Source organism: Heteronotia binoei, chromosome 2 (assembly GCF_032191835.1).
Source record: "Heteronotia binoei isolate CCM8104 ecotype False Entrance Well chromosome 2, APGP_CSIRO_Hbin_v1, whole genome shotgun sequence".
Lineage (NCBI taxonomy): Eukaryota > Metazoa > Chordata > Lepidosauria > Squamata > Gekkonidae > Heteronotia > Heteronotia binoei.
In genome coordinates, this window is record NC_083224.1 from 49,242,761 (window position 1) to 49,269,381 (window position 26,621).

The 26,621-nt window shown below is 40.9% G+C and overlaps 1 protein-coding gene across 1 annotated transcript in view; it reads left to right on the forward strand.

Moving 5' to 3' along the window:
• The window catches only part of PTPRT (protein tyrosine phosphatase receptor type T), a 1,094,059-nt gene that overhangs the window by 771,755 nt on the left and 295,683 nt on the right, over positions 1-26,621 (forward strand). The window contains exons 8-9 of the mRNA XM_060230934.1: positions 4,180-4,476; positions 6,075-6,184. Coding sequence (XP_060086917.1) covers positions 4,180-4,476; positions 6,075-6,184 — 407 coding nt within the window. The remainder of the gene's footprint in view (positions 1-4,179; positions 4,477-6,074; positions 6,185-26,621) is intronic.

Sequence of the window (26,621 nt, forward strand, 5' to 3'; positions counted from 1 at the left end):
ACTGCGTGGCACAGATAACACTTAAGTCATGTATAAGTTTATATTTACAAAATATGATATCACAAGTGCAGACAAACAAATGGAGCACAGCTCCAAGTGAGCAAACTCAGTCCAAATAAGTCCAATAATAACAACCCTTAAAGAAAGGCTTAAAAGAGCAATGGAGAAGTGAAAGTTCATTCAAAGGAAGTGGTGGGGCAGCAGCGGCAGCTCTCCACCTCATTCCTCTTCACTCACCGAATGAATCCATCGTAAATTTCTCAACGTGTCTGTTGACTATGCTTGCTGCGCGTGTCGAAGAACCACCTGTAGGCATTTCAAACTTTTTCAAGAGCCTGGATGAATGCAATTCTCATAAACATCATAATTTCTTAAATATGAATATAAGAACATATCAAAAAATAATACTTACAAACTTTGATAAGGGTAACTCTCTCTACTGCACATTACAAATCTCAAGGCAGGCACACGCTCAAGGAACCACTAGGTGAGCGCTGCCATAAGACGGTGCTAACCAGATGCAAGCAAAAACCTCTTAAAGCAGTATCACAGTATTCTTTAAAGCAATCAAAGCCAAAGTTCCCCAAGGTAATCAATAAAAAACAAGATAAATCATTTTGAAAATTCAACTCATTTGGTTCTAAGGATCACGATTTGAATATCCATTCCGCCTGTTTCGGTAAGAGTAACCTCTGTACATCTCCACCTTCCATTGACGTCTCCACCTTCTGCAGCACAAAAAACTTTAGAGATTCAGGATCATGCCCAAATTTTCCTCCTCCTTATGTCAGTCTTTATTAATTTCTCTCTCAGATTTCTAAATCTCCTAAAGGCCACCATAGGCGGGAGATGGCAACCCGGAATGTGTCTTATCACATGCTAATGTTTCTGCATGATATTTTTAATGGTTTCAGCCCTGGGAGTAAAGTCAAGAGACCACAGAAGTCTATTTTGGGGGTTCTGTCTCTCATGATATCTTAAAAGCTCAGTTCTTTCCCTCCTTGCCAATTTCTGTCTGGCCTTTCTTACAATAGAGTGAGGATAACCCCGTTGTTCAAAGAGACTGCTCATTTCCCTACAGCCCTTATCAAAGTCTACAAGGGAAGTGTTATTCTGTCTTAACCTCAAAAATAATCCAAAAGGATATTGTTGCGTAATCTCGGTGGGTGGTAAGATGAGTAGTGGAGGTAAGTATTTTGTCAACAGTTTTACAAAAATTTCTAACAGCCAATTTGTTTCCGGCCACCCTGTATACAACTGTATCCCAAAAACTGATGGTATCAGAGTCATGCTGAGCTGTGAAGCTAATATGGTCATGAAATGAATTCATCACCTCTACTAAACTAGGTATATTATCAGCATGATGGACCACTAAAAAGACATCATCTATAAATCTATACAGTTCGATGTCTTTCCAATAAGGATATTGAGAACTATTACATATAAAGGTTTCTTCTAACTTAGCCATGAATAAGCATGCAATTGACGGCACAAAAGCGCTTCCCATAGAAACACCCTGCTGTTGAACAATAAAATCTTCATTGTACCTAAAATAATTCTTTTCAAGTAAGATATCAATCAAATACGTCCTATGTCTTATTAGATTTGATTGATATCTAATGTTATTTGATTGGATTGAAACCTAATATTATTAGATTCTTATTAGATTTGATTGATATCTTACTTGAAAAGAATTAAGTGTTATCTGTGCCACACAGTGTGTATTTGTATACTTTTGTACTGCTCTTCCAGCAGCAGGGCAGAGGCTGTGTGATTGACACAGCACACATCAAAGAGAACCAGGTTTTTCAAAACCAGGAGATGGCTGCAGCAAATTCCCAGTGTGATGCCACACTTTCTCTGAGTATTCTCTGGCTCTTTTGGTCTCCAGAAGACTGGTACACTCTTTCCAGTGCCAAAATCTGAGCTAGGGTTGCCAGCCTCCAGGTGGGGCTTGGAGATCTTTCAATTTTACAGCTGATCTCCAGCTGGCAGAAATCAGCTCCTCTGGAGAAATGGCTGCTTTGAAGGGTGGACCCTATGGCATCGTAAAAATTGAGATCCCTCCACTCCCCAAACCCCACCATCTCCTGGATCCACCCCCAAAGTTTCCAGGTATTTTCAAACACAGACCTGACAATTCTACCTTTTCTTGAAACACCAGTACTCATCGAGATTTTAACTGACTCCCAAGGGTCTCTAAAGACCCCCAATGGTCTCTAAAGACCCCCAGTGGCCTCTAATTACACCAGACCAGGGATCTCGGCACACTTCAGAGCTAACTCCCTGCTTGACTGGGTGGGGAATTTTCTTCTCTTTCTATAAGATCTATTCCCTTTCCTTGACCAGAATGGGAATGTTTGCCTGCTTCTCAAAGTTCCTTGCCAATTTTCCCCCAGTTCTCCTGTCTGTGTTAAACTATTCTCAGTCAGGGCTGAATTCTGAAACTGTCCGTACTCTACTCTTATCAGCTATGGCTTAAATCAGACTGAATTCAGTCAAGGCAGAAATTTCACTGAATCTCTCCTCAGCATGCAACTCTCTCAAGACTTTCTCTGCTCAGCTGATGATAACCAATCAGATTTTTGGAGCAGTCTCTCACTCAAGGCTTTCTGTTTCTGTGAAGAATTAACCTTCACAGTCCTTCCACTGTTTGTACAGTACTTCTAAACTTCTTAAAAGTGCAGTCTGTCACACACTTTTATGGCCCAGTTATTTTGTTTACTATGTTATTTTAAAGCTATTGTTAGTTTGTAAAACCAAGATTTGAGTTGCATGGTAGTGAAAAGGTACCATCAATGCACAGGCAACTTATGGCAACCCCAAAGGATTTTCATTGTGATTTGCTATAATCTGCCTTTGTGTTGTGATCCTGGACTTCCTTGGTGGTCTCCCATCCAATGGCTAACTAGGTCTGACCCTACTTAGCTTCATATCTGATGAGATAAGGGTTGCCAGGTCTGTGTTGGAAAATACCTGGAGACTCTGGGGATGGATCTGGGAGAGGGAGTTGTTTGGAAAGAGGAGGGATCTCTGCATGGTACAATGCCATGAAGTCCACCCTTCAAAATAGCCATTTTCTCCAGGGGAGCTGATCTTTGCCAGCTGGAGATCAGTTGTAAAAATAGGAGATCTCCAGACCCATCCTGGAGGCTGGCAACACTAGTGGACTTGCCTGGGCTACCCAGTTCAGGGCTTCAGTTCCACACATTGGCTCAAATATTTGTTTAATTATCTTCAATCCCCTCCCAGCACTCAGTGAGGATTCTTGCTTGTATTGTGGTGAAGGGCACACTGGATAATAATAGTCACATTCTTCATTTGAAACCATAGTTGAGGTTAACTTTGGTAAATCAAATAGTTTCAGCTCTTGGTCTGAAATTAGAGTTGCTAAGTCTCTCTCTCTCTGTGGTGGGAGATGTCCACTCTAGAAGCTTTGGTCCCCCAGTGTCTCTCAGTAGGGTGGTGGTGGGGAATCATTATCACTCCCAGCACAAACCCAGAAGTGATGTGATCACCACAGGCCAATGTTCTAGGTAAACCGTAGAGTTTCAGTGGAATGCTAAAGTTTTGCTTTGACATGTAGATGCCACTTCCAGGTCTGTGCCAGAAGTGGCATTGCATCTTTGGAGCAATAACAATTTACATGACTGCCCCCCCCCCAAACTATTTGGGCTGGTAATCCCGTTGACATTTTAAAAAGTAGTTTTCTTTATAATGCATAACTTAGAACTAAACTATCTGAGCATCTCCCAAGTCCTTAAATGTAGAAGTTGTTCCAAATAAGTAATATTCAGAATATTAACTCACAAACAACCTCAAAAGATACTTTCCACCCATATGTTCATCACAACAGTCAAGCTCTGCCTCCCCTAACCCCTGCTGTCCAATCACCAGAGTAGGGGGTGATGACAAGTGACAAGATACTTTCAGTTGTAGCATATCACCATTGGAATGCCCTCCATTTTGAGGCTCATGTGATACCTACCATAATGTGCAATGGTTGTTATATGCTGTTTTATCCTCCTGGCCTGTTTTATATTGATAATTTTTGGTGTTTAAATGAATTAATGGCAATGTTTTAAGTTGAAAGCTGCCATATAAATTCCTTAAATGAATTAATAAATTGATACACTTTTATATGCTTTATTATCTGAAGGTCTTCTGTTTGCTCCACAGATCCAGTGCATGGCCCCCAGAATGTGGAGGTTGTTGACATCCGATCTCGCCAGCTGACATTACAGTGGGAGCCATTTGGTTATGCTGTGACTCGCTGCCACAGCTATAACCTGACAGTCTATTACCAGTATGTGTTCAATCAGCAGAAATATGAGGCAGAAGAACTAATTCAGACATCATCCCACTACACTTTGCGAGGACTTCGACCCTTCATGACCATCCGTCTGAAATTGGCTCTTTCAAACCCAGAGGGCAAGATGGAGAGTGAGGAATTGGTGGTGCAAACTGAAGAAGATGGTAAGAAAAGAAAGGACTGGAAACATTCTGAAAACCAGCACTAATATCCAAAGTCCTGAGACACTTAGTAGAGATTCAGAATACAATCATAAGTCCAGCCTTTAAATTGTGCAAGATAGGAACTGCATGCTATGACAGCATAGCCTGAAGACACATCAACATAATGCCCTTCTTCTGAATCTGCACTGGCATAAATCTGTTATTGGCACCACTAGGCTAACATAAGAGCCAGAAATGGTCAGCAATGGGAACATGCCAGTGGAGGATTTGAGTTTACTCGGGGTGTTTTCGCACTTACCTTAAGCCGGAGCGACGTCCCTCTTCACCGCGCAGCGTCTGCACGGTTTTCGCACTAATTGCTGCGGAGCACCTGGAAGAGCCGCAAAGTCCTGCGGCTTTTGCGGCGCAAATGTAAACCGCCAAAAACCGGTTTACATTTGCGCCGCAAAAGCCGCGGGACTTTGAGGCTCTTCCAGGTGCTCCGCAGCAATTAGTGCGAAAACCGTGCAGACGCTGTGCGGTGAAGAGGGACGTCGCTCCAGCTTAAGGAAAGTGTGAAAACGCCCTTGGTATCCTAAAGCCCTGTGCCTGGTGTGTTATTGGAGAGATGACTGGCACCCTTAGTGTCTTTGTACCCGATGTCTCACAAAAGTGCCATTTCTTGGGGCATTCATGCTCACCCTCCAGACATAAACTCTTGTCTGGGCTTACTGTGGACTTTTCCTATATGAGGTGAGATATTGAGGAATCTGGTTGGTACTACTGGACTGGTCAGGCTTCCTTCCTTGTGTATCTGCTGGTTGAAAGTGTATGTGTTTACAGCGTTGTATGTAGACCTCCATCTGCAGAACTCCCAAGTATGTGGTAATTATATCACTTCTATTAGATATGCCGTGACCCTCCCTACAAAGGGATGTTTTTTAAGCTTGTTATAAGTTGTGGTGGACTGATGTTAGGGAGGCATATAGGCCTTGTCATGCATTGATTGGTTACTTCTATATATTGCTGAAACAAGGGGAATCATCAGCATTGTTCTCTGTGATTGCTCTGTATAAGCAGCGTCACTCTTCTATAGCTTTTGTGGTTTTAATTTCCTCAGAATTGAGTCTTTTTTACCATGTCTTTTCTTTGCTGTGAGACTATAGGATGCTGCATCAGTGTCAACAGTATGCCAGGATCGGGACATTAGGATCAAACTGCCCCAGTGTCTTTTTTTTTAACATAGTGTGAATAGAATAGAATCACAAACTAATGTTATAAAAGTAGTAAATTTCAGTGATCCAAGTACTCCTGTGAACTACAGTGAACTTACTAACAGAGCTAAAAATATGACCATTCTTAGGGTTTGATCCTGATTGCCATAATCCTGTGGCATAACACACACTGCAAGAAGCATAATGCAGTAGACACCCCTATAGCCCAAATGCAGTAATGACACAAACAAACAGTATACATATAAACTTAGAGCCAACCTGAATGCCACATACATTTACTGAATAAACTAAGCATGGTTGAAAAACTTTTCTCTAGTGTACTATAGAGATTTTAGGAGAATAAATATTGTAATTAAAACTCTTCCTCCCCCATTTTCTTTCTAGTTCCTGGATCTGTTCCTCTAGAATCTATTCAGGGAGGGCCCTTTGAAGAGAAGATCTATGTTCAGTGGAAACCCCCAAATGAGACCAATGGGATCATTACACTCTATGAGGTGAGGATAATCAATTGCGAGGTGGCATGTACTGTCTCTACTTTTGGCAAGTATACAGTTCTGACTGTTCCTGATGGTGCCTATTAGGCTTTTCTGATTGGGATGTGGCAACAAGGTGTGGTGAGGGTGGTAGAGTATGTCCAAGCTCTCCATCTGATGTTGGGTAGGGGTGATTCTTCTTTATCTGAGAAATGGTAGCTGCAGGCCCGTAGCTACGAGGTGGCCTGTGGAGGCACAGGCCCCTGACTTCTGGGTGAGGCCCCCTGACTTGGGGCCCCCAAACAGCCCCTGGGGCCTCTGCTGCATCCTGGAATGTATGGCAGGGGGCAGAAATAGTCCCGAGCCTCCCCCTCCAGTTAAAAGAGCCGCCAGCCGATCAGCTGATCAGCAGGCCCTTTAACCCAGCACAAGATTCAACTGCTCCATAGCTATTGGTACTCCTGGCTTGGTTGGTGACGAGTAGGGGTGCACTAGGACCCTGTGGAGCAGACCCTGCCGGCTGCTTGTTGTCAGCCGGCTGCTACTCTCTCTGTCTCTCTGCGGCTGAGAGCCTCTTTAAATTTCAACATCTAAAAGTTTCCCCGCCATGCGCGCACACACATCCTGGTAAGTAAATGTTCCATCTGACTGCAAAACTTCTGCTACATATCTGAAGCTCTTCATGTTCTTTGTAATTCACAAAGTAAAACTCGCTCCCTCCCCCACACACACAGGGAAAGAGCATTTCCTCTTTTAAGCCCTCCCCCCCCCCCCTTCCTTCCTAGGTCTCTATAGCAAGCCATTTATTTAGCTCCAGCTCCACAAGGCTGGTTCCTACCAAGAGAATGACTCAATATATATTTAAATAACAAGACACCCTGTATGTGTGTTTGCTGTAACTTGTGAACAGGACTTGTGTGTGTGCATGTGTTTGGGGGCGGGGGGGGGGGGAAGGCTGGCAATATGCTTTCAATACAGTTACCCTGTATTTGGGTAGCAGAACTATGATATATGGGCTTTAATTCATAGAGTTAACAACTCTGGCTGGTAAATTCCTGGATATTTTTGGTGGATCCTGAGGAGGGCAGGGAGCTCAGTGGCATGTAAAGTCCAAATCCCCCTCCCCCCCCAAAAAAGCCATTCTGTACAGAGAAAATTATCTCTGTAGTCCAGAGAACAGTTGTAATTCTGGGTGATCTCCAGGCCCCACCAGGAGGTTGGTAGCACATTATCTTGGGAGTAAACCTACTGAATAAGAAGACTAAAGCTAGTTCTGCTTTCCATTGCTTCAGGTGACCATCCTGTAGTTTGCTTTAATTTTCACACACACACACACACACCCTCCCAACTTTGTTATTCCAAGGAGGTCTCCCATCCAAATACTTGCCAGAGCAATTTCAACTTTTTGAAATTGGTTATCAGTGGTGGGGGGGGGCAGTAGGGAATTTGAGTGTTCTGGGAACAGAAACAGATTTGGGTGGGTAGCAGCGTTGGTCTGAAGTAATAGAACAAAATTTGAGTCCGGTGGCTCCTTTAAGGCCAACAAAGTTTAATCCTGGCTGTGTGGTGCACCAGCCAGTGTGATGGTAGGTCAGGGTGGCCATGAGAGCGGCTATGGGTTGGGGCCGTTGAGTGCCCCTCCAAAAAATTAAAGACCCCCGGGCCTTCCAAATCCTGGCTACGGGGCTGGGTAGCTGTAACCTAGGGTTTCTGAGGTGGTGATGGTCAAGTGAGCTGTTGTACTAAACATCTATAGCTTTATTGCCAGTAATCAGTACTGGCATGTGGGAGCATAACTGATTGCATACTTTACTTAGTATACATGCAAAATAAGAGGTAATAGTAATCTTGCAGCCTGCAGCGTAGCTGCTAGGCTGCTTAGATCCTTTTGCCCTCCAGGGCGGGAGAGTTGGTCCGCGCGCTGTTTGGGCGCGCTTTGCAGGGGGCGGGGTTTAGCCGCTTCAACGGCTAGCTCCCCGTCCCTCTCTTCAGTCCTGCGACGATCGGCCCTCCCACCCGCCCTGTCTGCTATGTGGGCATTGCTGGTTGCCTCATTCGGGGAGCCGGGTAGGAATTTTTTACGCCCCAGCTGATTGGCTGGTGCTGGGGTGCGTTTTTCGCCTACCCTGCATAGCAGTGCAGTGGATTGTGGAATTGGCTCTGGGAAGGTGCCTTTAAATAGGTGGTCACTTTAGTTGGCAGGTTTTAGGGGTTTAGGACACTATGCGGCTAGGGGAGGACTGTGAAGCATCCCCCACTTTGGGGGAAACTTTGGGGTCTGGCATGATCGGCCTTGGGGTTTGGAGACCCGGGTTGGAGAATGCAGACTGTCCAGGAGGCTCGGCTAGAGGGTGCCTTTCCGCCGAGACGTGCGTCTGGGTTTGGGCCCTCTGGTGCGGGCCTCCCTGCTGGGCCTGCCTGGATGGAGCTGAGCAGCTCAGCTCCGGAAGGGGGGCTGGGTCCTCGCCCGTTAATGGCAGGGGAGCGGTCGCGGTGACCCCTAGCCCTGGCCAGGCCGCTGGTGGGGTTCCCTTGCTGTTCATGTTGTAAGTTAATAAAGTGGCCCAATTTTAATCCAATGCATTGTGTCCGACTCGTTATTCCGACCTTGGTGGGCAAAGAGAAATTTGTGCTGATCTCTTGCAGGGCAAATATTCCCCCCTCCCATTTGTCATTTGGAGGCTAACTTCACATCCTACGTAGAGGCATCTGACTCTATGAACTGTTAACCTGCTCTGAACTGTTTCAGGAGAGCAGGCTAGAAATTAGATTCCATGTCACTATATCTGAGGAAGTGTGCATGCACATGAAAGCTCATACCTTAAACAAAACTTCGTTGGTCTTAAATGCCACTGGACTCTAACTTTGTTCTCCTGCTTCAGACCAACACGGCTGTCCATCTGAATCTATTTTCACATCCTATTGCTGCAATGTAATGAATTCTCACATAATCAAATCCTCTGTGTTTTATTTGTTTATTTTCCCATGTGAGAAGAGTTGTCAACAGAGGATCAGTTTATTTGGGGCTGGAGACTACACAATATAGTTTTCTACATCCTTATAACATTCACTGTGCAGAAATCAAGAACACTCTGTTCTGTGACTTCCGGGGTTGGAAAATGCCGAGCTGAACTGCTTCTCAGAAGGGGAGCAGGCTGGAACTTCTGCTTGGCATAGTGGAAGGCAATCTGATGCCTACTGCCTACTTTTCTCAGTCAGAGATCAGTCCAAGATATGCACAGAAGAAGAAGAAGAAGATATTGCATTTATATCCTGCCCTCCACTCCGAAGAGTCTCAGAGCGGCTCACAATCTCCTTTACCTTCCTCCCCCACAACAGACACCCTGTGAGGTGGGTGGGGCTGAGAGAACTCCCACAGAAGCTGCCCTTTCAAGGACAACCTCTGCCAGAGCTATGACTGACCCAAGGCCATTCCAGCAGGTGCAAGTGGAGGAGTGGGGAATCAAACCCAGTTCTCCCAGATAAGAGTCCACACACTTAACCACTACACCAAACAGAAAACTTTGAGGAGATTTACCTTGGCTAAAAGCGAGTCCCGGCGGGGGGGCTCCTTTGAGGGGTCTCTGGAGACGAGCTGCATTTTCACCATCTGCAGAAGTTTCCAGAGTCATTTATTTCACATAAGCTCGACAGGATCCTAATCTTCTTTGATACTGCTAAACATCTAAAGCTATACAAGACTGGTGTTGATCTGGATAACTACAGAAAAAGTACAGATTGCTATCTTTCATTCCGGGACTAATTAAAGTTAAATCAGAAGGTGAGAAATTGAAATCTAGAAAGCTTGGAAGAAGGGGGGAAGGGGCGAAAAATGAACTCTGTAAATTTAAAGGACAGTGTTAAAAAGTGGAAAGGAATTTATTGGTTTGTCTACTTGTGATTTTGGAGAAAAAGCCCCATCGTCATAGATTTGCAGCTCCTACAGCCAACACAGGAAATACGTCAAGTATCATGAGATCTCTCTACCAGTGAAAACGGGATTTGGTGGCAAGCAAAGCAGGAAGTATCAGATGGAAAAGGGAAATCATTGAAGCAGCCACCCTACTCTAGGACTATAATATCATAGAAAAACATCGGCGGCTATTGCTAGGAGGCTAAAATTTAAATAAAATTTTTAAAGTGTCCGGGACATTAAAAATTGGTGGAACTGACAGAGGTGATGATTATAAGGTAAAGACTATTGGACATTATTGTTAATAACCATTTTGGAAGCCTCTAGAGGAAAAAGGAAAAAAAATTAGTGAAGCAGAAAGTCGCGACCGCCATTTTGGAAAAAGTAAAAACTTTAACAATTAATATCCAAGCCCAGGAGGCTCTGAGGACAGCGAAATTAGGCTTATTGGAAAGAGCAAGCCTCACTCTTTTAAATCTGATAGTTGAAATTTAATTTGGTGAGGTCAAATTTTTTGGTGTTTTTCTATGTCAGACTGCAAGCAAACCCATGCAAGGACTGCTTCACTGGAGAAAATGCAGGACCATTTAGATGCAATGGAAGCCAGGATAATGAAAGAGATGATAATTGCTTCCAAAAAAGAAATTAGAAAAGATATTGAAGAGATAAAAAAAAATAGAGAGGATCTCAGAAATGAGACTGTGGTGACATCAAAAAAAAGTGTAAGAGGTGGAAGGGAGAGTGAAAGTACATGATTCCACCTAGTTAAAAATACAAGAAAAAGTGGCAATTCATGACTGCAAATTGATGGAGACCCAGATATGTCTGAGAGGAGTACCTGAGGATGAAGAAACTGATTTGAAAGAATATATAATAAAAATAATTGCAGAATTTTTGGAGGAAGATCCTGAAGGGACTAGAAACACGTATGACTATATGTATAGAGTGAATTCATTATATGCCAAAAAAAAATAATCTACCAAGAGATGTGGTTATAAGATATATGACAAAAGAAATGGTGGAAAAAATCATGAATAAAAACTTTGAAAAGACATTGATAGTGGGAGGCAGCAGAGTAAGAATTATGAAGGAGTTGCCAATACAAGTGATAAATGACAGAAAAGCATATAAGAAATTGACAGAAAAATTACGGGACAATGAAAGGAGGTATTGATGGATAATACCTGAAGGTTTGAGCTTTGAGCTACAAGGAAAAAGTATTACAATTACAAGCACACAGGAACTGCGTGGATTTTATGAAAAACATAAAGAATTTGCACCATGATGGATTACAAATTATTATCTTGGAATGTAAGTGGACTAAATTCACCACAAAAGAGAAAGGCAACGTTTCATTGGATTAAAAAGCAAAATTGTAATATAGTTCGTTTACAAGAAGTACATATCAAACAAAAGGGTTACAAATTTTTATGGAATAAGCAATTGGGACTAGAATTTCATTCACTGGCTGGACAGAAGAAAAGGGGAGTGATTGTTTATATTAAACAAGAATTGGACCCGAAATTAGTGTTTAAAGATAAAGATGGAAGATTTGTAGTGGTAGAAATAATATTAAATGCAAAAAACCCCGTTGTTACTGGGATTGTATGCACGAAATGGAGCAAAGGATGCTTTTTAAAAAGACATTATACAACAATTTGATGAAGTGACATATGATCAAGTTTTGATAATGGGGGACTTTAATGGAACAATTAAGAACACACTGGATAGGTCTGGGGGGGGGGGCTGAAATAATAAGGAAGGAAAATTGCCAAAGTCTTTTTTTGAATTGGTCAAACAAGAAAATTTGGAGGATATATGGAGGAAATTTAATCCTGAAGTGCGGGACTATACCTTTTTTTCAGCAAGACATAAAACCTTTTCCAGAATTGACATGTTGTGGGGTACTAAAGATTTAGGCCTTATAACAAAGAAAATAGAGATTTTACCTAAAATAGGGGCTGATCATAACCCAATAATGTGGATTACAAAATTGTCTAAAAAGTCGAGAAGATGGAGATTGAATGAAGATTTACTACAGAATAAAGAAGTAGTGACATCTCTGGAAATGAAACTGAAGCTTTCTTCCAAATAAATGATAAAGAAGATATAGAATTTCAGATGGTGTGGGATGCTTATAAAGCAGTAATGAGAGGAATACTGATTACATTGAATAATAAGACAAGAGGGGAAAAGAAAAAGAAATGCTGGACATTCAAAATGAAATAAAGGGAAAAAAAAGGGGAACTGAGAAAAAGTCCAGGGGAAAAAAAAATTGAGGGAGATTACAATATTACAAACACAAATGAGACATTTGTTAAATAAAGAACTGGAATGGAATCTGAAAAGATTGCAGCAGAAATCTTTTGAGGGAGCAAATAAACCTGGAAAATATTTGGCCTGGCAACTGAAGAAAAATAGAGAAAGTAAAACTATTAATAAAATTGTGTTGGAGGGAAGAGAGGTGGTAGATCAAGAAGGAATAAAAAGAGAATTCTTTAAGTATTATGCCAAATTATTTAAGGGTGTTAAAATAAAGAAAGAAAAGATGGAAGAGTATTTACAAAAGATTAAAATAGCACCTTTAACAGAAAATATGGGAAAAGTGTTGAATGATCCAATTGAAAAAATATAAATTGAAGCAGCAATTAATGCAATGAAAAATGGAAAAGCACCTGGGCCAGATGGATGTATAGCTAAATTTTTTAAAACCTTCAAAGAGGAGTTAATACCGCAACTTCAGAAATTGATGAACATGATAAGAATAAAAGGGAAAACACCAAATATGTGGAAGGAAGCTGTTATTTCGTTGCTTCCAAAGGAAGATAGAGATGTTACGAATGTAAAAAATTATAGACCAATCTCACTATTAAATAATGACTATAAAATATACACAAGAATCTTGGCAGAACAGCTTAAACAATATTTGACAAATTTTATAAAGGAAGATCAAGCGGGGTTTCTCCCCAAAAGGCAAATAAGAGACGATATTAGAACTGCTGTAAATATTGTAGAAAATTATGAAAGATATCCAGAAAAGGGAAGTAGCATTATTCTTTGCGGATGCAGAGAAAGCATTTGATAATTTAAATTGGGACTTTATGTTTGCAGTAATGGAGAAAATGGAGTTGGGGGAAAACTTTATAAGGATGATAAAAGCAATATATACTGAACAACGTGCAAGGCTATGTATAAATGCAGATCTTACAGAAGACATGATAATTAGCAAAGGTACAAGACAAGGCTATCCGCTTTCCCCACTGTTGTTTATAATGACTCTTGAAATCTTACTGATGCAAATCCAAGAAGATAAAGAAATAGAAGGATTAAAAGTAAAAGGATTTATTTACAAATATAGAGCATTTGTAGATGATATAAGGTTTATAAATGGAAATCCCATACAAGGCACACCTTTGTTGTTAGCTAAAATACAAGAATATGAGGAATTGGCAGGGCTTTGTATTAATAAAGAAAAATCAAAACTTCTATGTAAAAATATGCAAGTAAATAAGCAAAAGGAATTGCAGAGGCTAACGGGTTGTGAAGTTACCTCTAAGGTAAAATATTTGGGTGTGGAGATGACAATGAAACATATTGATTTGTTCAAAAATAATTATGAGAAGCTATGGCGTAAAATGGATGAAGATATGTTAAAATAGAATAAACTTAATTTGTCATTGCTGGGCAGAATAGCTGCAATTAAAATGAATATTCTACCAAGAATTATGTATTTGTTTCATACTATCCCGATTGTGAAAGACAGTGAACAATTTAATAGATGGCAAAGAAAAACTTCAGAGTTTGTGTGGGCTGGGAAGAAACCGAGGATTAAAATGAAAATTTTAACAGATGCAAAAGAGAGAGGCGGATTCCAATTACTAGATTTAAAATTATATCACGAAGCAATTTGTTTAGTGTGGATAAAAGAATGGATGATGCTGTTAAACAAAAAACTCTTAGCATTGGAAGGTCATGGAAATAAATGTGGCTGGCATGCTTATATGTATTATGGGGAAAAAAGATGGATGGTTTTTTCTCTCACCATTATATAAGAAATAATTTGCTAAATACATGGATGAAATATAAGAAATATGGAGAGAAAACCACTATGGATAGTGCCAGCAGAAGTAATAAAAATAACAGCTGAGATGGGTGAAGAAAAGTGGTTGTCATATAATCAACTATTAAAAATACAAAGTGGCAAAATAGAACTGAAAACTGCTGAAGAGCTGAATAATAAATATGATTGGTTCCAAATGCAACAAATAAAGAGCTTGGTGGATAATGATATTAAAACGGAAGGAATAAGAAAAGAGCAAACAGAAATTGAAAGAGTTCTGCTTGGAGACAATGAAAAATTAATTTCAAAACTATATAAATTACTTTTAAAATGGTCTACGGAAGATGAAGTAGTGAAATCTCAAATGATTAAGTGGGCAATAAATGTAAATAAAGAAATACAGATGGAAACTTGGGAATATTTGTGGAAGAACTCTATGAAGCTTTCAACGTGTCATAGTATTAAAGAGAACTGTTTTAAAATGATGTATAGATGGCATATGACTCCTAAAAAGTTGGCAAAGATGAACAATAAGATGCCAGACAGATGTTGGAAATGTAAAAAACATGAAGGTTCTTTTCTATCATATGTGGTGGACTTGTGAAAGAGCAAAAAAGTATTGGCAGATGATTCAACAAGAAATTTCTAGGATCTTGGGATATGAATTTAAGAAAGTTGCAGAGACTTTTCTGTTGGGATTACAAATGGAAAAATTTCCAAAAGAAGATAGAACTATAATTTGGTACTTGCTTTCAGCTGCTAGGACATTATATGCGCAGTTGTGGAAGCAAGAAAAAATACCAGAGAAATGGGATTGGATTGTAAAAGTTATGACATGGAGTGAAATGGACAAATTAACAAGAATTTTTAGAGACTATGATTTAGAAGTTTTTAAGATGGAGTGGGAAAAGTTCAGAAGATATGTAGAAAAAGAGTGGAAAATAAAAGGACATTGGACAATTTTTGATAATGATTAAGTCTTAGAAGGAAGAAGAATGTAATTTTTTGTTATTGTTAGTTAAGGGTACCTTTTAATATTAGTATTATAAGTAAATAACACCGGCGGGGGTCAATTAACGGGGGGAGGGGTGGTTAAATAGTAATATATGGGATAGATAAAAAGAAGTTATTAATGATGCAGGAATAAGATATTGTTACCATATGTTACTAAATAAAAATTGTTTTAACCACAAAAAAGAACACTCTGTTCTGTGAACTGGTGGTGGTGGTAGAATCTTATTTGGACTGTAAATATCCCTATTTGCTACCTGACAAGCCATAGCAGAGAAAAGTTGTTATAACATAGAATTATAAAGTTTCGTGCACAACAAATATTGAATATGGTGAAAAATCTGGGGTAGCCAAATGAAAACTAGCTTGGTTCTAAGAAGCTCTTGGAACATGGCATCTCATTCAGGTTCTAACTCTGAGCGCTCAATATATCTAATTCTCAATGTGACCAGATTTGTGGATGTTTAAATCTGGTGACTGAGACCATGGACTGACAAGAAAGATCTTCATACAAATCTGAGAAAAGCCTTAGGTTTGTAGCAAAATCTGAAATAAAACACACACACACACACATTTACTCATTCCTAGTTTTGCAGCCACAGATTAAATATGAATTGTACTATAAGTCCATCTAGCTTCCTGCCTGTAATTTCTTTAAAAGGTTCATTTGATATAGTGAGAGAGAAAAAGCTTAGATTGGAGATGATCTTGTCTGATGTGTCTCATTTCAACCAGTCCTATGAATATAGCAATTCTAGAAGTTGTCTCTGTAGTGAAAGCAGATGGCAGAGGGCTGGATGTTTGCAGCGAGGTTAATGCACTGAGCTTTTCACATCTGGAAACATGATTTTCTAAAGTGGCTTAGGTCAAAGAAAGAAATTGAGTTTAGTGGTTTTAGCTCCATCTCTGGAGGATGTTTGTGCATGTTACCAAAAGGCCTGCACAATCTGATGCAACTAGCAATGTTTGTCCAGGGACATCTTCAGGTACATGAGACAATTGTATCCTATATTACAGCTCAGGCATACAGCTTGTATATAGACAGGAAATGTTTGTGGTTGTAACCAGATAGAGACTGTACAGCCCCGCTTTGGATATCATTAGAATACACAAGGAATTCTTTTAGAGCAGACCAGTGATCCACCTCATTCAGCTTGCAGTTCCACAAACCAACTTTTGCAGGGCAAGCAGACCAGAATCATGTCCTGTTCTTGCTCTCCAGTAACTAGGATATAGAAGTACATTGCTTCATAACTGGAAGTTCAATTTATTTATCATGCCTTGAGATATTGGCTCTGATTGTGTAACCTCAACACATTAAAAAGTGCAGATAAAACTATTAGATTCTGTTTTGGACCAACCAGTTTAACAGCTCAGTCTTGTTATTATTAGTGCATTGTTTAGCTACTTTATTTTCAGGTATTGTTGTTGAAAGTAGACAAGATGCTTGGGGATGTCTGGCCTACAACTCAGTGCATGATCCTTAGCCTTCATGACTGATTTTGTTGAGCTGGAAGGAATTGCCTGGGTGAATCTTGGAAGGAAAGTGGCACCGATTGTCTTGAAAGAGTCAGTCACGAAACCCTTCCTCAAGAATCCTCCTTTGGACCCAGATGATGATAATTATCACTTGGTAGCAAATAAATTTGGGGCAAGACACCGGTGCAAATGGTGTGTAAACACCACCAGGCACTTTTAAGGATTAATTTTATTCCTTGGCTTCATTTCAGTCTGGTTTCAGAAACCTTAATCAATAGTCATTACTGGTGGAATGTGACCCTGTTCACTTTAATCTTAGCAGATTTTGACCATGGTGTTCTTCTGAGCAGGCTGAGATGAGTATCTTCTGAGATGAGTATCAAAGGAAGCATGTTTCACCAGTCCCATTTTTATCTCACCGACCAGTGCCAGACAGTGATGTTATGGGATAGTTTCTCTTGACTTTGAAATTTATACTATGGGGGTCTCCAAGGCTCTGTTTTAGCCATCATGTAGTTCAACAGTTACATGAATTTACTGGAAGAAGTTGTTCAGATATTTAGAGTTTAATATCATCCGTTTGTTAATTATGCATATTGCCATTTCTCTTTTTTACTCGACTCCTATAAAGTAGTGGATGATTTAAAAATGTCTCTGGAGGTGTTAATGAGCTAAAGCTCAATCCTTACAAGATGGAGGCACCATTAGTCACATTTATACAGAATCAAAGCATCAGCTTGGTCTGGATGTGGTTATATTTGCCTTGAAATAACATGTTCGCAGTTTATAGGTACTGTTAAATCTGCATTTACAACCCGAATCTCAGTCTCTCATGTGGCGTGTTGGACCTTTGACTAGGTTTGTTTGGTTCACTAGCTGTTGCCCTTCCATGAAGAGATTAGGCTCAGTTACCCATATTATAATTCACTCTAGAGTACCACAACATGTTCTGTGTGGGGCTAACTTTCTGGATAGTTCAGAAGCTTTGATTAACTTCAGCAAGATTACTACTGGGCATAAATTACAGAGCACAGGCTTCATCTATGCTCAAGGATTTATATATATATATATATATATATATATATATATATATATATATATATATATATATATATATATATATATATATATATATATATATATATATATATATATATATATATATATATATTGGGGGGGGGGGCTTATTGTAAACTTTAAGTGCTGGTTACTACATTTAAATTTAAAAAGTGCATAGAAGTAGATTCTTAGAACACGTGGCTCCATATGAATCTGCCCAATTACTGAAGTCATCATCTAAACCCCTACACAGAGTGTGCTAAATTTATAGCACTTGCTAAAGATTTAATCCTGACCCTGCTTCAGTGAGGAGGGCAGGGTATAAACTATATGTGTAAATAAATAAATAAATAAATATTAATTTAGCCTGTTTACCAGGCTTTCTGTTGGTTACACTTTTTAAAAGATGTTATTTTAATATGTTATTTCATGCTGGTATTTTAATTGTTTATATATTTCAAAAATTGTCTGTAAGCTACCTCTTGCAACTTTGATAGAAAACACAGGATAGAAATGGTTTTAAAATCTTTTAAAAATAAAAGATGGTCCTATCAAAGCCCCCTCTAAAGCTGGCTATGTTAGTGCCAGTCACCACATAGTAAGAAAGTGAATTCCACAAGACAGCTGTTTAAGTGAAGTGCTCTGAGTACTTACATTTACCTGTCCTGTGGTTCATAAACAAGCACAATGGTGCTTATAAATTCTTTTGTAAAGCCCACACATATGAGCAGATGTATATTAAAGCTTCCTCCTAATGGTTGAAGAAAGAGACAAGTTAATTATTTTCTGAGAATCTGTATGATCTGATGAGCAGCAGACATGAAAATCAATAAGAGAAAACTCCTTGAAATATTTGAAGTAACGGTTTGGTCTTTAAACAGTATATCAGAGTACAGCATGCTGAACAGACTACTGTTCTAGAAATCACTTTTCTGTCTGAACAGCTGCCGTGGAGCACTATGGTGCCTGGAGAGTGGTAAGGCATCATGATAATAACTTTATTTTTTAAGTGATGGCATTTAGTGGAAGCAACATCTGATGAAGCCCTTCATGTTAGTGGTTTCATCATCAACCCCCAGTTTGCTGCCCATTCAAAAACCAAAGTGAATTCATTTGATTCCTTGGATTCATTCTTCTTCTGCAGCCTTTTCTCCAAAGAGAATATAACTCAAAAATGTTTACAGACTCCAGGTGCCATACAAAAAAAGACATACCCAAGCAAGAAATATGGGCATGTTTGCTTTAAAAGTATTTTATTTTATTTATTTTTTTACAAATAAGCAGATTGCAAAGTTTGGCAATAGAAAAAAATAAAGGGGGAAAGTTCAGCATAACCAAAATAATTAGTTGTCTTCAATCTGGAAAACATTTTCACTCTGCTATTGGCAGCCTCCACTAGGACCAGTTCAAAGTATTTTGTCACATAAAAAGAGGTACAATTGTGCGATCCCCCCATTACTTACTAAATAGCAAAACATATTTCATAGAAAATAAACTACAGTTTCCTAGGATATAATTTTCTTTTTTTCTTTAACATTAAATGTATAATATTAATTCATTGCAAAAGGCATCATAGCTCCATGACAAAATATATTTTAGTAGGTATTACAATTTCTCTCCTTCCTTATAAATAAAAGAAGCTTTGTGGCACCAAGACTAACAGATTTATTGGAGCATAAATACATGCTGCGTAAATAATTTGCTGAATGAGAATTTAACAATAGATTTAATTGTATTAACTGGGGCTTAAACAGACACTGTTACATCTATTGGTAAAAGATCACTGTGTGCTTTTTTAAATTTTTGAGATATGCATAGAAATGACATATAAGTCTTGCATTTTATGATGTTTCAACCCTGCTGTTCATAGTTTTTTTCCCTCTGATGAGGCAGTTTCCACCTATGAAGCTTAAGCGGAAATATCCCTTTTTAAACATGACATAAGATTTGTTACCACAGAGTCACATGGTCACCTTGTCACCCCAAAACCTGATACATATAGACATCCCTACAAGTAAACATCCTGGCAGTTCTAAGGATCATTTAGGCCTATGTATACACCAGCTTGCTCTGGCAGACCTCCTCCCAAAGGAGTTGGAATGAAAAATACCTGTAATAAGCAGTAGTAAGTTGTACTGACTAATAAGTGGCTAGATCAGGAAGGAAAATAGAAACATCAATTACCCAGTGTCATAAATGTAACAATGGAGTTCTCAGTTCTAGTATGATTATTGCCTTATTTTACAGTGGTGTTCCACTCTCCTGTAATCCCCTTGGGGGAGATTCAACTGAAAGAGGGAAGTATGTGCCAGGTCCTGGCAGGGTCAAAGAGAAAAAAAAAAGCTGTTAAAGATAGGAGAGAGAGAATGAGTTGCAGACTGCAGTTGTTAGAGGCCTGGGACTGAATTGGGAGACAGGGGCTGTTGGAAGGATATTGGAAAAGGGGAAGGTGCTGTGCTGCAGAAGTGCAGGGAGAAGATGTGGGGCTGTGGTTGTAGAAGTAGAGAGAGAGAAGGTGGAGCAAGGTGATGTTGTGGTATGGTGTTTGCATTGGGATGAAAGGAGGCACTTGACTGGATGCACTGGCAGAAAGTGGGAAGAGATTGGACAGAAAAGAGAAAGAAATTAAGCCATGCTTTGTCTGATCCTGCTCTCTTTGTGCTGGAATGATGGTGGGGGTTGATGTGAAGGATGAGTTGATCCTGTTGTATAGATACAACCCCAGCGGTATTCTCCCTTGAATTTGCTAGTTTCAGACTTCAAAGAAACACATTTTCTTTATTTGTTTGAAGCAAAAACTGGCAATGACAGGAGACAATATCAGCACTATGGCTGGATTATTGCCTAAAGATGTGTTGAGGCTAAGATCCATGATATGGGGGCAGCCTTTATTTATTTGTTTCATTTCTATCCTACCTTTTCTCTCAATGGGGACCCAAAGAGGGTTACATCATTGCCAGCCTCTCTTAATCAAACAGCAGAGCTACAGAGCCAAGCCCCTCCATTGGCTGAGATTCCTCCTCCCTCCTCCTCCCTTTGGTAAAAGTTGTGCTTTGGTAAAAGGGAGTGGAGAGAGGGAGAGAGCAGAGGCTGCTTTTGCTCGGCTGCCTCAATCCCATGGAAGACATACAAAAAAGCAACTCTTAAGACCTTTAACACAGTTTATTCAAGGTATGAGCTTTTTGCCTTGCTACTCTGTGTGTGTTGTTAAGCTTGTTTTGTCAGGGATGCAACTGGATTCTCTTCTGCTTTTCACTGTATTCATGCTCTCCTGATCCAGTCTTTCTCAATAGGAAAGCAATGGGAACTATTTGGATGAGGAATAACCACAAGCCACTAGTGAGGTGGATTAGGCTGAGAGTGTGTGTCTAGCATAATTCCTGTTTACACTGGGGGTTTTGAACCTAGGCTTTCTAGATAGTAGGGTGATACTGACCGCTATGTGTGGCTATCTCTCTATTCTTGCACTGTCTCACTGCTTCTGTTATTTTTCTGGAAACACATAGCCCTCGGTCTACGCAAGTGATTTAAAAATGCCATAAGGACTCAATCTTAATCAGGCCTGTGGTGTGATGGGACCAAGTTTTGTTGCCCCCCCCAGCACCCCCGTGTGCTGAAAATGTTTCAACTACTCCTCCATGCATAAGAAAAGATTAGAACATAAGGAAAGGCACTGGAGGAGGTGTGTATGTGAACAACTGGTTTTACTAAACTGTTGGTCCAATAAGGATCAGGTCCTTGTGGTATTTTTAAATTTGACACATTAGACTTTAAAATGGCAACCACATCTCTATTGGACCATGGATACCATCCTGTCCAGTCTAGCCTTTAGATATGTAGTTCAGATTTAGCCATAGATTTGTAATCCCTATATTTGCAACTGGGCCAAATGTGCTAAAGAAAAGCAAAATGTTTAAACAGGTTTTGAGAGAGAGATTGGAGATGAATAGTTCTATTGGACTATGAATAGTTCTATGAGACACATCATTTGGACCAGTAGAGTGCCCTCATTTCTCTAGTACCCAGAGCAGTGTTGTGCCAATCATTTCTAAAAATAGGGACTTTTAAGGACTTTTAAAAGGCAGTAAGCACAGCCAGGTTCTGCTTTTCATGGAGAAGATCCCACTATTGGTATTATGACGAAAGTTGTGCTTCAGTTACTGGCAGTATGTGACAGCAAATGATCAGCTGGCTGGCTTTCCCAATAATTTGTTAATTATTCCACATATTTAAATCCTGCAGGACCCAATAAATGTGATGTGAAATGGATTCTCGATGGGGTGACTGTCTAACATTAATGTATGTCATGTTTGTTGGAATACGATGATTTCTCGGTTCCATTTACAAGTATATATGTAGCATAGTTTTTACATAAGCAATTACAGCTTGAATCAAGTAAAATTATGAAGGGGGGAAGCATCAGACATTCATCTGAGCCAAATCTTGTTTCCTATTTCCCTTCTTACTGAGCTCTTACAACCTGTGCAGTTGTAATTATATGAATTGAGAAGAATGGGAGTTTTAAGCCTAAGATTAGCAGAGAGTGAGTTCCATTTTAAAGGGTTCTGTTTGCTTCCCTCTGAGCCACAAGTAGTTTCTATCATGGTACCATAGTTTGCATTTAAATGCATGATTCTATAATCCCTTTGGGAGTATCCATATAAGCCTGAGAAGATCTCCATCACTCTGCTCTGATTTGTTTTTTAGGCTAGATCAGGGTTTCCCAAACTTTTCTTTCCCGTGGCCCCATTATTTTTACACTGCTCCTTCGTGGTCCACTAAAATTTGGGGATGGAGCCAGGAGACTTTGGGGGTGGAGCCGGGAGACAGGAATTATGTCATCTCCTGTGGTGTCACTTCCAGGTCAAGGGCTAAGTGATGTCACTTTCAGGGCACACTGAACCAAAACTCCACCAAAACCAAAACTGCACCTTTTCCTGTGATGTCACTTCCAGGTCACTCCCCCAAACCTGCCTCTTCTTCTGAAGTAACTTTATTTTCAGAAAAATCTCTCTGAAACTCATGCTGAGCCAAAATGGGGGTGGAAAGTGGGTGGTCTGCAACTTTTTCATACATTCCCAGGGTCCTCTGTTTTCACCCTCACACCTGCATGCACCTATCTGTTTGTGTGTTCTTCTCCAGCTTGCAAGCACTCCTAATGCCCATGTTCAGTTGCCTGCACCACCTACACACCTTTTCCTCAACAGCACTGGCCAGTGTATGCAGTTGGAAGTGCTGTTGCCATTGCCATCAGGAATGCCAGTGCTGTGTACCGCTCACACTGGGCCCTGGCAGCTGCCGAACCTCAAAATATGCTGACACATTCAATAGGCCCTTCCTTCAGCTGCTACTGCTGGAACCCTTCCTCAAGCTTGCTTGGTTTCAAGAAAATCTTTGACAGCTATTTTTCATACTTTTCCTTGGCTGAAACACTGGGAAATTGCTGTGAAAGGTAGTAGAGAATTGTACTGCGATTAATGAATTAATTTCAAGTTATATGAAGTTCATACAAGCTTTTCTGCAGTTATCTCAAAAAGGATATTTATGAGGGGCTTGCAGCTTTTTACTGGCTGTGTTTCTCATGCCTTTAAAAGCAACCTGTTGTGCAGATATTTAGCCAGTGAACTTCTTTCATCCTTTTTAATATCTGCAGGAGGAGTTTAATTTTGGTGTCAGACAGCTGTTAAAAGCAGGACCAGTAAAATGGTGCCAAGTTCATAGTATCATCACTTCCAGTGCTGTTGAGATATACAGCAGTAATCTCCAATAATCTCTTTCTGCCTCATACCTCTAACTCTCTCTCACTCAAACAGAAATCTCATAGAAAGGCCAGCTGGCCGCAACTGGGGGTGCCAATTTTTCATTGACAGAGCTCCTATGTCTGCAACAACAGTATGATGAAAAAAAAAAGTTTCATCCAGTAAAAATGGAAGGAAAGAAAGGGAAAGAATGAAATGGAAGGATAGGAAAGGAAAAGAAAGACATGGAAATAAAGAACATAAGAGAAGCCATGTTGGATCAGACCAGTGGACCATCCAGTCCAAAATTCTCTCATACAATGTCCAAAAAGCACCAGAATATCCACCAGTGGGGCCAGGACACTAGACGTCCTCCCACTATTGCTTCCCCCCACCCCCAGCACCAAGAATACAGACAGAGCATCCCTTGCAGACGGAAAAAGAAAGAAGGGGGACAAGGGGGAAAAAAGCCTTACCATCAGATTACCCCAGCCAGCAACAATTCTGCCCAGAGGTCATTTGGTAAAAAAAAATAGCTACAGGAATGCCCACTCCCCGCCCCTCCCAGCTGAAAAAAACACACACCCCTTCTTTGCCGCCCAGGCCTCCCGGGAAATCTCCCCAAAAGAACATACTGCAAGGCACATGAAAGCTCATACCTTGAAGAACACTTCATGGATCTAAAGTGCCAGTGGATGCCAGCTTTTCTCTCAAACACTGGGAGAGGGGGAGAAGGAAGGAGAGGCAGCCCAGCTCCTCTATGCACAACACAGAGATGAGGGAAGGAAGGAAGCCAAATGGAGCTCAGGCTTTGCAGCCTGTGTCAGTCTTCAAGGCTAGCTTTTCTCTGCTCAACAGAGAGATGGGAGAAGAAGAAAGCCAAATGGAGCTTAGGCTTTGCAGCCTGTGTCAGTCTTCAAGGCTAGGTTTTCTCTGCACAACAGAGAGATGGGGGAAAGAAGGAAGCAGAGCAGAGGTCATGCTTTGCTGGGGGCGGGGCTAGCTTTGGCATTTCTTGTGACCCAGTAGTGAGGCTTCCATGGCCCGCTACCGGGTCCCGACCCTGCAATGGGAAACAATGGGCTAGATGAAATGTGTATTTGAGTTCTTGCATGAATGACATTTCCTCCCAATGCTGCAAAAGAATTGATTTGCAGGACTTTAGAATGTTCCCAAGGGACACTCTGAATGAAATTATGCGTTAATATGCATAAAGCTCCCTTTTTAACAGTTTAATATCTCTGAATGTATATATTGAAACAATCTCCAAAATCAAACAATCAAAGAGCAAGGGTGTTTGTTTGTTTTTTTTCCTGTCCTTTGTAATTTTGCATAAAAATCTTCATCTTTTAGTTGCTTAGTACATTGAATTAATTGTGCATGCAAACATAAAACAACGGTATTACCAAGGCCATGTTTTTCATAGGCATCTAGTGAAAAGCAAAGGGTATAAATGAAACAAAAAACAACATTCATGTGGCTTTTTCATTCTTCTCTTGTAGTGAAATGAGGTATAATAAATAATTGGAATGGATGCTATGGAATCCTTATTCCTGTATTTGGTGGTTTTCCTTGCACTTACCTGGCTGCCTTTCCTTCACAGAGTGCCTTCTTTGGAGGACACTCACTGTGGCATTTGAGTTCCCATTAGTTTACCAAATATGGGAAACTCATGGAAATTTGGAGGCAGATCCTGGGTGGGGAGGCTTGGAGGGAGGGATCTCAGCAGGGAGATTTGAAGCCATCATTTTCTCCAAGGCAACTGATCTTTGTGGTCTGGAGACTGGTCATAATTCCAGTAGAATCCTGACCCCACCTGGAGGTTGGTAATCATAACTCCTAGAAGAGTGCTGTGTAATTATTCAGTGGACACAATCACAAAATGGCTGCCACAAGAGACAGAGCCAGTCTCAACACTCAGGGATTGAGGTTGGCCATAACTCTGACAGTAATTCTGCAGCGTTTCAGACAGAAGCCCTGTTTAGCAGGATGACTTTTAAAATTGATGTATTGTATATTCCCTTGCATACTCCCAAAATAAGTATACATATTAAAATAGTTAGAAACCCTTATCTGGCAGTATCTGTCTTTACATGCAGGACTGGCCCTTCTACTAGGCAAATTAGAGATTTTATTAGTGCAGCCAGGCACTAGCTAGGAGTCCCTACTCAAGATGGCGCTGAGGCTTCCTGCTGGTACCATCTTGAGTAGGGAGTCCTAGCTAGTGCCTGGCTGCGCCATGGCCACTTGCTCCAGCCTTTGCGCCTGCATCCGGCTCTGAGCAAGCACTATGCTGCTCAGAAGTGCCTGGCTGCTCTGCCACCGCTTGCTCCAGCCTTTGCACCCACCCCCTGGATCTGAACATAGTGTTTGCAAAGGGCGTTTCTAGAGGGAGCTGTGGGAAGGGTTTGAGGGGGGAAGGCTGTGCCGAGGCAGCCTTCACCCACCATCCCCTTTGCTGGGGAAAGGGGGTTTGTTGGGGGAGCAGATTTCGGGCCATTGGAGGTCAGGGTCTGCAGCCTCCAGGGAGAGCCCCAAACAAGGATGCCCCCAGTGCCAGAGTCCCCTGCATGAGATGGGAGTCAGTTCACAAGCATGATGGTGGGGCAAGCAGCCAAGGGAGAAATCTCAGCAAGGACCAGGTAAGGAACTCTAGCAGAGCTTTGGAGTGGGGCTGTCTTTCCCTAGTGCCCCATGTCCTCTTTCTCTCCCAGACTCCTGTCCCCTCTTCTTTCTCTCCTTCCTTGCTTTCCCCCCTTTCTCCCGGGCATGGTGCTGCTTCCCTCCCCACTTTCCCTTCCATTCCATTCCCTTTTCTTTCTCTCCTCCTTTGCTTTTTCTTCCCCCCCTTTCTCTCCGGCATGGAGTGGTTATCAGTGGGGAGCACCAGATGTTAGCCCTGGCCTAGGGTGACAGACAGTCCAGGGTCAACCCTGTTTACATGAGCTGGGCAAAAAAACCCATGGCCCCTCCAACTTTCTAAAAGAAACACTTGGTGGGTACCAGAAAAGGTACCAGCAGGCTCCATGGTGTCCTTTGGCACCATGTTGGGGACCTTTGCACTAGTCCATCTGTTAGGGTTGCCAGCCTACAGGTGGGGCCTGGAGAGCTCCTATTTTTGCAACTGATCTCCAGCTGGCAGAGATCAGCTTCCCTGGAGAAAATGGCTGCTTTGAAGGGCAGACTCTATGGCATTGT